This window comes from Phlebotomus papatasi, chromosome 3 (assembly GCF_024763615.1).
Source record: "Phlebotomus papatasi isolate M1 chromosome 3, Ppap_2.1, whole genome shotgun sequence".
In the NCBI taxonomy this organism is placed as follows: domain Eukaryota; kingdom Metazoa; phylum Arthropoda; class Insecta; order Diptera; family Psychodidae; genus Phlebotomus; species Phlebotomus papatasi.
The window spans coordinates 20,968,902-20,982,522 of record NC_077224.1 but is presented as its reverse complement, the minus strand read 5'-3'; the positions used below and the strand labels follow the sequence as shown (position 1 = coordinate 20,982,522).

Genomic DNA, 13,621 nt, shown 5'->3' with positions numbered 1-13,621 from the left:
TTCTGGGAACTTTGTCTCCGCTAGGGAAGGTACCTTATTCTGCTCAACGGCTAGGACTGTTTTATCCGGCTGAATTATTTGCCCAACGGGTCCTTTGAGCTCCTTTATTGGCTGCAGACTAGGCTTTAGATTGTCCAGATTGTGGAAGAAGAGTTTATCTGATTGAAGGATGGTAGTTCCGGGGAGTAAGGGATTGGGATCGATAACTCCGTGCTTTGACAGAGTCATCTTCTTACTGGGATGGGGTTTTTTGAAGAGTTGCTTGGGAATCTGACCGAAATTGTTAATGAAGCCAATTGTGGCATTTTTCTTCAGAGGATCATCAATGCTGGAAGAAAGAAAAGAATTCGGGAGTAGGTTCCGGAATCTTCCGGAAAAAAAATCAGGACGTACTTGTAAATGTCAACATTTCCCTCGTAGAAAAGATGATGGAACACATTGACTGCATCCACAGCTGCTGGTCCTTGTTGCTTGTACCCAAAGATCAGATCAATCCACTGATGCAGATTCTGACTGACATAGTCGCATTCCAGGGCCTGTCGGTGCATCCTGATAAATTCCCTAGGGTCATCCTTAGCCCACGGAGGCAGAACGATATCCCCGAGGGATTCCCCATTCTGCTTCGTGCCCAAATCGAAGTTATTGGCATTAGCCAGGAATTCCGGAAGGTAGAAAAATTCCGGAATGAGTTCCTTGACATCTGCCATGTTGTACTTCGAAGCGGACAACCAGGCTTCCTTGACACTGTGAAACATTCGATCAGCCAGATCAAAATGTCCACCTTGGAGCCTTAGGAAATGCTGCGTGAAGGGTTCCAGCCTGACCAAGTAGCTGCAGACAATCATAGCGGAACTGTAATGGGTCCCATAGTGATATGGTGGAGTTTCTCCCTGAGGATCATCCCATTCCTTGTAGCGCTTCTGAAATTGCTCCAATCTCTCGCCAGATTGTGCTCCCATTGGCTTGGAAAAGTCCCTAAAGGACGCCGGATTGCTGAGATCAATCTCATCGGACTCATAATCAGCCAATATCCAGGGAAATACCGGATACTGCATGAGATCATTGTAAGACCTTCCGGCCAGAGTATTTAAATGCATCAGATACTGGAAATTTGATATTTCACCACGAACCCATCGCTGTGTCACCGATGTCTCCCCAATTAAACTACTAAAAATCCCCGAAGTTTGCTCTACACTGGCCGTTCTCTTCTGCCCGGCCACAGATTGCTGAGCACTGTCAGCAATTGAAGTTGCCGTGGACATGAATCTCTGATAAACCTTATTTCTCACCTTTCGTGGGAAGCTCAACAAATAATTCCTACCATCCCCAGAAAATACTTCCAGGGCAATTGGTTGGAGCAGGTATCGCCTCTTGTGCACCTCCCGGATATCTTCATACGAGAACTTTGAGCATTGTCTGATTGTCTGAGATCTCCTTGGACTACCCGGATTGGGCAGAATTGGATCATAGGCTCTCACCGGAATCGAATCAATGTCCCGAATCTCCCGATTTTTGAGCAATGTAAACCCATCAACAATGTAACAGTGCTCCTTGCCAAACAACAACAATCCCTCCGTGGTATCCAAACCCTGAATCCGAGCACACCTAAACATATGCGAAATCTTCTCTTGCTCCTCCAGCATCCTCAGAAGTGTCTGATTGTCCGACACATGCGACACTTCCTCCTCTTCCTCATCAATATCCTCCCCAGGTTCACTCTGACTCCTCTCCAGAACTGGAGGTACTTCCACTGTCGACAGCTGATTGTCCAGCTTCTGACCCTCAAACAGCGAATCCATCTCACAGAGTACTTTGGGCGATTGCTGACAGTACTGTGAGTAGAATTTGCTGTCGAAACTCGTGGCAACTTTGTATTTCAATTGACGCTGAAAAGGAAAGTCCTAGTTCTAAAATTGTCACACGGACAACTCCAATTTTACTCGTAATTTACCAATTACAAAAAAGCGCAAATTAAATGTTTAGTACAAGCATGTACTAAAACCACTTGATCACTCTTATTACAAAAAAGGGAACTTTGTAAAAAAATACCTAGTAGATCAGGAAAAAATATAAAATACTGAAAATAATTCTAATTGATATTCAACATTTAGTACATGAATGTACTAAAAAAAAATGCTGACATTAACTGAATTTTATAATTAATTGTTTTAATTGTTTTGTAGGTTTTGTAAATGCACAGGCAAGTACTTTGGAAAATAAGACATAAATTGAAGTATTCAAAGGCTGCCGCATTCAAAAGCAGACCACTTTCCCCTAGTAGGTCATTAAAAAATTTTAAAACACTGGAAGTAATTCTAATTGATAATCAATATTTAGTACATGAATGTACTAAAAAATATTGACATTAACTGGATTTTATAATTAATTAAAGGTATGAATTCTTTTGTAAATGCACAGCTCATTTAAAAAAAAAACTCGAATGTTTAGCGCAAGCATGTACTAAAACCACTTGATCAATTTTATTACAAAAAAGGGAACTTTGTAAAAAAAAATAACTAATAGGTTAATAAAAAAGATTAAAAAATGCTGAAAATAATTCTAATTGATAATCAACATTTAGTACATGAATGTACTAAAAAAATATTGACATTAACTAGATTTTATAGTTATTCAAATGCATTAATTGTTTTGTAAATGCACAATTAATTTAAAAAAAACGCAAATATTTAGCACAGGCATGTACTAAAACTCATAGTTTATTTCCTTATAAAATATCATGGGAACCTTTTAAAAAAGACTAACAAGTTAACATAAGTAATTGTGTAATACTCAAAATATCTTTAATTCATATTCAGAATTTAGTACATGCGTGTACTAAAAGGGTTATGATTATAGACATTAATTGGCATTTTTAGTTTACTCTAAAGACATTAAATTTTTTGTTTTGGTTATATACAGTTCATCTTAAAATATCACCTCTAATATATCTAGAACAGCCATGTACTAAAACAAATAGAGGCTTAACTTGAATAATTTTATGTAAAATAGATAAAAATTAAGAAAATATTGTAAGTAAACAAACAAACCGATATATAACTGGAAGAAATTGTGAAGTTTTGAAAATCACATTTAAAATGCAGAAAATATAATGCCAGCACATATTTTTTTATATCCAATTTTTTTCTTTAAATTATAAAAGAAATAAAGATTTTAAAAAGCGTATTTTTCTTTTTTATTGATTAAAAATTATTACTTGTTTTTAGTATATCGAATATGTCTGTACATGCTCGTACTAAATATTTAGATCACTAAAAATTGTTTCAAATATTATTTAAAAACCAAAAAAAAAAAGAGCAATCATGAGCAACATCAGAACCTTTGTATTTTATTTAAAAAATAATTTTTTTATTCAGAAATATTTTTAATTTATTCTTTATGCCAAGATATTTCATTAAATAAATAAATATATTTCTTTGAAATTTCGTAAATATTTTTTAAAGCAAAACCTAAATCTTAATTCACAAAAAATTAAAGCTTTTTGTATATCAAGATGTCTGTACTGTTGAATTTAATACATACCTGTACTAATTACTTAGTTTTATCTGCAACATTTTTTTATTCATTCTTTATGTCAAAATTTTTATAAAGTTTTCACGAAAAAGTTATTCCGTTTTTAGTACATATTTGTACAAAATATTTATTACCCCGTATTTTGTATCATTAATTTCTCGAATAGTGAAAAAGATTTATGTTGATTTTTTTAGTACATTCTTGTACTAAAAAAAAAAACAAAAAACATAAATCTTTCACGAAAAAGTTATTCCGTTTTTAGTACATATCTCTACTAAATATTTATTAACCCGTATTGGTATCATGAATTAAGCTTTCTCTAATAGTGATAAAGATTTATGTTTATTTTTTTAGTACATGCTTGTACTAAAAAAAACCACAAATCTTTCACGAAAAAGTTATTCCGTTTTTAGTACATGTCTGTACTACATATTTATTACCCCATATTTGTATCATTAATTAAGCTTTCTCGAATAGTGAAAAAGATTTAATTTACTTTTTTTCAGTACATGCTTGTACTAAAAAAAAAATACAAAAAAACAAAACATAAATCTTTCACGAAAGTTATTCCGTTTTTAGTACACGTATGTACTAAATATTTATTACCCTGTATTGGTATCATTAATTAAGCTTTATCGAATAGTGAAAAAAATTTATGTTCATCTTTTTTAGTACATGCTTGTACTAAAAAAAAACAAAAAAAGCATAAATCTTTCACGAAAAATTATTCCGTTTTTAGTACATGTCTGTACTAAATGTTTATTACCCTGTATTGGTATCATTGTACTAAAACTGTACTGAAAATCAATGTACTATCAATGTACTAAAAAAAACATAAATCTTTCACGAAAAAGTTATTCCATTTTTAGTACATACCTGTACTAAATATTTATTACCCCGTATTGGTATCATTAATTTCTCGACTAGTGAAAAAGATTTGTTTATTTTTTTAGTACATGCTTATACTAAAAAAAACATAAATCTTTCACGAAAAAGTTATTCCATTTTTAGTACATGTCTGTACTAAATATTTATTACCCCGTATTGGTATCATTAATTAATTTTTCTCGAATAGTGAATAAGATATATGTTTAGTTTTTTTAGTACATGCTTGTACTAAAAAAACAATTTTAAAAAAATTACTCACATTGTCAGGTAGCTCAAGTTCCGGACGATATGGATAGTGAAAATAGAACATATCATTCCTCATTGTCTTCTTGCGCATCCTGTGTGGTCCTTCTGTCGAATCTAGCATCCACTTTTCCAGCGTAGTTCCCTTTACCGGTCCCCAGAGACCCCTTTCGCGCGTCAACTCAGTTTCCGACTGAATCCACTCCTGATATACATAACGCCGAATGTGCTGCATCATCTGATTGTGCTGAGCATAGCGAATGTCCCAGAGATCTCTCACCAGACCAACATTAATTGCTGTCCACTGATAGGCTTTGCTCTTTGTCAATTGACTCTTTGTCCTCACATAGTCCTCCTTCTTCACCTTTGTCCGGCTAGCCAGGCGAGTTAGGCCTCCTGTGACCTTCTGAATCTTCGACTGGATTTGATTGTGGAATTCCCATGGCACCCGGTACGTAGCCTTCCTCTCGCTCTCGACATAGTTGAACCAGAGTTTCGTCGCTGCCTCCACAATTTGATCCCTGGTGACCGTGAGGTCAGGAGCTTTGGCATTATTTGCCGGTGGGGTTAGGCTAACCTTGAAAACTTCCTCAATTGCTGGCTTCTTGCAGACATAGAGTTCTTCCCAGACGCGAAAAGCCGCTCCAGCAATTAGATTTTTGCCCTGATGCTGATTGAGAAAATCATCGCGGGATTCTATCATTTCATTGGTGGGATTGACATGCCACGTAGTTGTTCTGCCGGCAGAATTCTGTTCCAGGAGGATTTTCATGTCTGACGTGAGTTGAAGGAGACAGTAAGTGAGGCAACCAATGAAATCCAATTCATGATTCCCAGCACCGAAAATCAACAATCGATTTGTTGTTAGTTTATGAAGGGCCTCCAGGACAGCCATCTGATCAGCCACAGAATCCGTTGAGCGTGACAAAAGGTAGAGAATTGTCCGATTGAGGGAATGATGGAGTTGCTCAAGTGACAGAGATGATGATCGCCTCTTAGCCTGACCAATTAACTTCACGATAAAATCAAAAATCTCATGGGGATCTTTATTGAGGCATCCCTGCCACAATTTATCCACAATCCTCGCTGTCACGTAAAAGACATTGGGCACAACATTCTGAATGTGACTCTGGAGCAGAGGAACAATTGGCAGAGCAGCTTGTTCACCCACAAGAACATCAGCTGCCAGCAAATGATCCATCAGAGCTGAAATAATCTCAGTCTGAAATTCAATTTGCTGTGTCAAATCACTCGATTCCGGTGATGAATCCAACACAAGATCAACCACCGGAGATGCCTTCCCTGTAGCCGAAAGACTCATGGAATCCACAATAATAACCCTCAAGAAGTCAATGATAAACTTCCGGACAGGATGTTTAGTCAGGGAACTCTCCTGTGTCGGCGGAATCATCACCATTACTCCACACAATTGCTCCTCCGTCGGACTATTCGGGCCCGATTCCCCCTCAAACTTCCCCTCCGGAAACAAAATGCCCGACAGCGAATTAATCACATCTCCCGACATCACAACTGGCATAAAATCCGGCAAATTGTGATAGAGAGAAAATAACACTTGAATTATTGTCACCGGATGACTCTTCAGCCACTCAAGGCTCGTGTCTGTGTGCACAATTCTCCTGACCATGGCCAATAAAACACACACAGCTTCCGGACACAGATTCACCTTTGGCCCAATGGATCCCATTGAAGCCTGTGTAACTGTTCCGCCCCACAGAAATGTCCAGACTTTGTCCAGATCGAGATTTTTGTGATCAGACGCCAGTGATTTCACCGGTTGACCCATTATCAGAGCAATCAGGAGGAAATACAGCTCTGGAATTTCCAGATGTTGCGGCAGAAGCCACTCCAAGTACTGAAATCCAGGTACATGGAGTACTCCTGTCTTCACTTCAGCTGCCAATTGAGTTGGAAGAACCGTTCCCGGTTGCATCATTGAGCTGGTATTGACCGGCGAAGAGGTCGCCAGGACAGTCATACTTTTATTCTGAGACACAATATCCGTGTGCCTGAGATAGCCACCTAAATGGGCCAAAAAACACGCTCATCTTAGAAAGTCTATTAGACCATTCTATTTTAGCTGAGACACATTTGGGGAAACTATAATAAATGCCTAAAAGATTTTATCACAGAAACGAACCACAGGTGGAGATTCTTCAAGACACGTCGATGTATACCATTATGACAGGTGCATTTTGATATACTTCCGTTTAAACCGGACCTTAGGGAGCATTTACAGAGGTGATTTGGATTAAAAACCTCCATTTCTAAATAAAAGTTCCCCACTGAGCTTTAGTCTCGGTGCACTTACGCCTATTAGGTGAGATTCTTAACAATCTCACCTAAATCCTAATAAAATTTCATGTCGTCCGATCGGGCCCAAACTTTGCCAAAATGTATTTCGGCACTTCCTGAACACAAATATATGGGCGGCTAAGTTACGTTCCCGGCCGTCCGTTCGTCCGTCCGGTCTTTGGAGCTTAATTAATAGCTCCCAAACTAAGAAAGATATCGACTTGCGGTTTTCGGCAAAGGTTATATATCGGGTGAAAATTGCAACTTGGTGCATAGACCCCCCACCCCCCACCCCTCCTTCCGCCATTTTGAAGACTCCCCTTTTTTGTTTTCTCAATAGCTCCGCCCCTATGGCATCGATCGGGTCCAATTTTAGTATTTTATAGCTGGGCCTTAGAGCTTTTGACCAATACCAAACTTAAGGTCCCCCGACCCCCCTAACCCTAGCTATAAGAGTCCAAAAACATTTTTCAAAATGGCCACAAAGCCGGTTCTAATTGTCAGAATTTAAAAAATAAGGGCGTTTTGGAAAGCCCTCGTGAAATTACACTTCCCCTTTTAAAATCACAAGTTCATAAAACCACCGCTAGGGGCGCTACTATTAAAAAGAAGATTTTTCAATTTTATAAATTAAATAACTCAAAAATTGCATTGTGCATCGGACTGAAATTTTAGTATGTTGTAGCCCTTGATTATACCTATCAAACAAAAAAATACTTAAGTCGATCCATAACCCCTGACCCCAGCTATAAGGGGTCAAAGTTCGAACATTGACCGGCCTCTATCTCCGGTTCTAATTAACATTTTGAGCTAAATTTTGGGTCTTTGTTTCGTCTCGATGAGCACTTTCAGATGGAAGTTCAAAAAGTCACCACAGGTGGCGCTGCGATAGCGTCAAAATTCATCAAAATTCAAACTAATTTTTCTCAAAAACGGCATTGTGCAAGTTAATCAAATTTTAGAGTGTTGTAGTCTAGTCTAGAACGTTTCCAAAATGGGTCGTAAGTGCGCTGTGGTTTCAATAGAACCGGAGATATGAGGGGTCAAAGTTCACGAAATTCAAAAAATCATATCTCCAGTTCTATGTGACCGATTTTGATGAGTGAGGGCTTAAACGAAAGATCTCACCAAATGCTACAACTTACTAGAACATTTGAACTTCGTGGGACAAACACCAGGGGCGCCATAGTCGAAAAACCAATTTCCATGTCACATAACCTCAATTATCTCGACTGTCGCTCAACCGATTTTGATGATTACTTCGACATAATTGTAGAGAACATTTGTCTCTATATTTCGTCCATACATCATTTTTCACTCAGATAATGCAATCTGTCCGATTGTGCCGTAAAAGTGTGAAAAAATTGACTTTTCCCATAATAACGCTTTGAAATCACTCAGATGCCAATTTGACTGCCTCTACTCCACCAAGACACTTAAAATAGGGTTTGAAATGAAAAGTCTCACAAAATACAACAATTCTTTGATATAGTTAAAGTTCATAAAATGAACACTTGGGACGCTCTGGTCGAAAAAACAAGTTGAGAAACAAAAACCGCGCTTATCTCGGCTTCTGAGTAATCGATGAGATCCAGTTCTACGGCAAAATTATAGAGAACATTCTGGTCTACATTTCACCCATATATCACTTTTGTGCCAGTTCATCCAAATCCTTGATATTTTGGTTTAAATACAAAATTTGTATAATTTCACGAATTTGATTCAAAATAACTGAAAGGCGTCCTCTCTAAATAGAATTTGGATGCATTCCGAGTTAGCTCACGTTAAGAATCTTATCTACATAAGTCGGTTAGGATTATCTGTCCCTTTTTCGGTGAAATAAATCCCCTAGTTTTCTTTTCAAGAGACATTTCATCGTACATTTTTCTTGGTAAAACTTAGGAAATGCTTGATGCCGCAGTGAGTTGTCCTTCAGTTGGTATGTATTTTTTTTTCTTTTTAGTCAGGATACATGTGGGGAAGGTATTTATCTCAGGAACGAACCCACTAGGGGAGATTTTCCGAGTGCATGGCTCAGTGGGGTACATTTTGAAATTCCTCTGTATAGAGGACATCTTACTGACTTTGGTCCCAATTAATCTGTCACTTCTAAGAGCCCCCAATTTAAATATGCAGAATCCAAATTTATTGCAGTTTCACCACTTTTGCTAGAAAACTGCTAAAAAAAATAATAAACTATTTTTTTAATGTGGTAATATCCGAGGGAATGAAGTAAAATTAGATTAGATGAGATGATTATATGGCTGAATAACGAAAACCCGAATTTATTGCAGTTTCACCAATTTTACTAGAAAATTGCTAGAAAATAATAGAACTTATTTTTTCTTTTAAAATTTGATAATATCAGAGGGAATGAGGAAAAATTAGATTAGATGAGATGATTATTGCGGAATAACGAAAACCCGAATTTATTGCAACGACTTAAACTTTTATTGTTTCACCATTTTCACTAGAACACTTCTAGAAAATATTATACTAATTTTATTCTTTTAAAATGTGATAATATCCGAGGGAATGAAGTAAAATTAAATTATATGAGATGATTATATGGCTGAATAACGAAAACCCGAATTTATTGCAGTTTCACCACCTTTACTAGAAAAATTCTAGAAAATATTAAACTATTTTTTCTTTTAAAATATAATAATTTCCGAAGGAATAAGGAAAAATTAGATTAGATGAGATGATTATTGCGGAATAACGAAAACCCAAATTTATTGCAGTTTCACCACATTTACTAGAAAACTGCTAGAAAATAGTAAACTATTTTTTTTAATTTGATAATATCCGAGGGAATGAGGAAAAATTAGATTAGATGAGATGATTATATGGCTGAATAACGAAAACCCGAATTTATTGCAGTTTCACCACTTTTACTAGAAAACTGCTAGAAAATAGTAGAACTTATTTTTTCTTTTAAAATTTGATAATATCCGGGGGAATGAGGAAAAATTAGATTAGGTAACATGATCATGACTGAATAAGGAAAATCCGAATTTATTGCAGTTTCACCACTTTTATTAGAAAACTGCTAGAAAACCCAGGGAATGAGATATTTACTTAATTCATAGAATAAATTGTAAAATTTGACTCACCATTATGAGTCCCATCGCGGAATCTGCCAATTATTGTCTCATTAGCGCACAGCACCACAAGTATTCGCATGGACCATACGACACTGCTGGGATGGATGTGAGCCTGATGGAACAGGAGTAACCAATCCATACCCAGCACCTTGGAGATGTCATCACAGATGATGGTGTTCACTGTATTGCGAGCTGTAAAGAGGAGTCCATGCAGCATGCCTAAGCATCGATTCCTCACCACCAGGCATCGCACAGTGCTATTGTCCTTCTGGGAATTCTGAGCCTCTCCCAGCACCACATTCCTCTCCGCATCCGATGATTCCTGCGGTAACCTGGCCGCAATGAACTGCCCAAAGAGCAGAAGATCTGCATGCCTCGGTTGCCCACCCAGCAGAATGGACAGAAGAGAAAAGAGAATCTCCGTTGTTGGTTCATCGTGAATATCAAAGATGATATGCAGGAGTTTCATCACCAGCTGCAAATCCCTCATGATCTTGATATTTGTCCTCTTCTCGCTGGATTCCGAAGCCAATTGGACAAGGTGTTCGAGAAGGGATCTTAGGAGACCATTGGGACTTCCTTGCCAAACTTCCAGATCACACAGGAGATCCTGGAAAGCTGTTACATTGGGAATGGCTGAAGTTTCCTGACCACTATTGACTGTTCCGACGAGGCTAAAGGTTAGGTGGAGGATGTGGGAATTGAGGAGATTTTTCTTCTTCTTGAAGAACATTCCGAGGGTTTGATAGCCACGTTTCCTGTCCATTTCACTTTGAGTTGCTCTATTGCTACGTACAACGCAGGTTAGAGCTTTGACTCCTGCATAGAGACTCTCAACATCTTGAGCCATCCCAATGATCCCAAGGAGGATACTACATCCTCCAACGGTCTCAATCATGGCAGAAACGGGATGAGGACTGAACACTCTGACTCCTAGATAGCCTACTAAGACCCCACCGAGAGATCTTGCTGGTCCTGCCAGATGTCCAGCGGAATTGTGGAGGATCCTAATGGGAGTGGCATTCTCATGGGAACTCATTCCCAGCTGCTTGGCTATGGTCTTATTGTCTGCCCGACTGTAAACTTTGCGGATCTTTGCCAGTGTCAACTGAGAGATTGCTTTGGCATTTAGCCCGAACATTACTCTTTCTTCCGGAATTAACGGCCCTAGCGGTTCCATCTGTTTCCGAACTTGCGGTGCCTGAAGCGATCCCATGTAATGGGGCCCTAGATTGAAGATGGTAACGACCATTTGTGGACTAATAACATCCTCAATCAAATGACAAACACCCTGCTTCCAGCACAACCTTGAATACCTCCTCCAGGCCGGCGGAGTTCCGATGAAAGCATACACGGAAGTTGCAACAGTGAGATTAGGGGCTCCAGCTCCGGGATTCTGTGAGATGAAATGCAATTTTTGCGTGTGCATATGCTGCCCATCGAGAAAGAGGGAGAAACTGGAATTTTTGAGGACAGCTCGATTGAGGACTACGACTAGATGATGCCATTGGCCTTCGTGCAGGAGATCCGGACACCAAATTCTAGCTCCACTGTCTCCCGTGCCATCTGGTTCCCATTCTCCAGCATTCTGTGGAACAATTGTCTCCTGCGTTGACACAATTATTGCCTTATCCCGGGCGGAGAGTAGCAGAGTTAGGCAGACCAAATTGTCCTCCCAGAGATTCTTCACTGTCCTCACCAGCGTCAACAATCTGACACAGTGCGGATCTGTTCGGGGATCTGAGAATTTATCCACGCAGAACCACGTGGAATAGGACAATCCGGACTGTGGAGGAAAGATTCTGTCACCAGCTCCGATCCCTCCAATGGTATTTGTATCAATATTCCCACCGATATTTGGGGCTTGGGGAGCAATACTGGGCAGAAAGATACTGGCAAATCCCTCAGAGGACATGTCCATCTCAATAAACGGAGGAAGAGTACAGGATCCATGTGCCCGGAAATCCCGGGGAGTTGTCATTGAGACGAGGGTCTTGATTCTCGTCAGAGGAACCGATCCTCCTGCTTTGTACGCCGCCCGGAAATCCGGACTCTGACAATGCAGAGGATCCCCAAGCCTGAGGAAAGCCCTCAACTCAGCCGGCTGAAGAGCCTGAGCTGCCAGACGCTCAAGAATGTACTGAAGTGGAATGTGCAGAAGATTCTGTTCATCATTGAGAGGATTTGTGCCCAATTTGAGCAATTGCCCAGCCAATCCGGCCTCACACATTATCTGCTGATTCCTCTCACTCCTCACCAGGCTCTTAATCACCTCAGCCATGTAGGTCTGAAGTGAGTAACTGGCATCAACTTCTCCATCGCATTCAATTGACGGCAGCAACTGCAGCATGCACATCACAACGCCCGGATGAACAATTAGCGGTTCCGGTGGCTGTTGACTGAGATTGAGACTCTGAATTGAACTCCTGATATCCCCAGCCTTCGCCACAACCTTCTTCTGCTGCCCACTCTGGGCCAGAATCCCCACAACTCCACTCAAATTGGGCTTATCGAAGTTATCAATGGAAATATCATACAACAACCGATAGATCAAGCAAGCCAAAATCAGAGAAAGCGGAATATCCTCCTTCAGTTCCGGCTCCAGGACATTCCCCACAAAAACTCCATGGAAATATCCCTGGAACTCCTCCAGATTCTTCGGAGCAGGAGTCAAACTTTCCAGTTGACTCTTTGTCCCAAAGCACCCCAGTAGCCTCAATGTATCGCAAAAACTCGTACTACAAATCTCCTGATGGAAGAACTTAGCATTTGCCGGTTCAAATCTCATCGCTGTGGCCAAAGTCTGACAGACAATATTCAACAATTGCAGAAGCGTACTGAATTCAATCCTCAATTCCTCCTCTCCAACCTCCACCCTATTCTGCACAACATTCCCCAGAATCCCATCCAGGGACACAAAAACACTCGTCACATAGACAAATCCTCCCACCTTCCGGAAAATCGTCCTTGTCCTATGACTATCCCTCAGGCATCCAAGTAGAATTTTCAAAATTTGAATTTTCAACTGAATCTTATTCGACGGAGCCGAATGCATTGTACTCAGTATAAATAGCATATCATCATCTCCTCCAGCTGACAATATCAATTCCCTTATCACTCCCAGAATACCTTCCCGACAATGGGCAAATTTCACCATATCATGCACACACTTTGCTCCACCACTCTCCCGGAAAACATTTGCATTGGCATTGTTGGCATTTAGCAAAATTATCAGGGCACTTATGATCATTCTGCCTAAATTCTCACTCTGATTCCCCTCCAATTCCTCCCGGAATTCATCCTCAACACTCTTCCCATGCTCCCCAATGTACTTCATCAGGAACGTCTCGTAGCGCTGGAGACATGTCACAAACACCTCCAGTATTCCCACTTCCCGATATGCATCCTTGAACACATTGTTGTGCCTGATGATTTTAAAAAAGAAAAAGCACAATTTTTGCACTTTGCATTTTTTCCAAAATTCTAGGATTTTCAAATTTCGGAATACCGGAATTTCCGGGATCCTGAGATTTTCGGAA

The 13,621-nt window shown here is 39.5% G+C and overlaps 1 protein-coding gene across 1 annotated transcript in view; it reads right to left on the bottom strand.

Annotated features, from left to right (window-relative positions):
* The window catches only part of LOC129806874 (WD repeat and FYVE domain-containing protein 3), a 49,465-nt gene that overhangs the window by 11,234 nt on the left and 24,610 nt on the right, over nucleotides 1–13,621 (bottom strand). The window contains exons 5-8 of the mRNA XM_055855685.1: nucleotides 10,092–13,507; nucleotides 4,679–6,702; nucleotides 394–1,886; nucleotides 34–328 (exon numbers count right to left, since the gene is read on the bottom strand). Of these exons, the coding sequence (XP_055711660.1) occupies nucleotides 34–328; nucleotides 394–1,886; nucleotides 4,679–6,702; nucleotides 10,092–13,507 (7,228 nt within the window). The remainder of the gene's footprint in view (nucleotides 1–33; nucleotides 329–393; nucleotides 1,887–4,678; nucleotides 6,703–10,091; nucleotides 13,508–13,621) is intronic.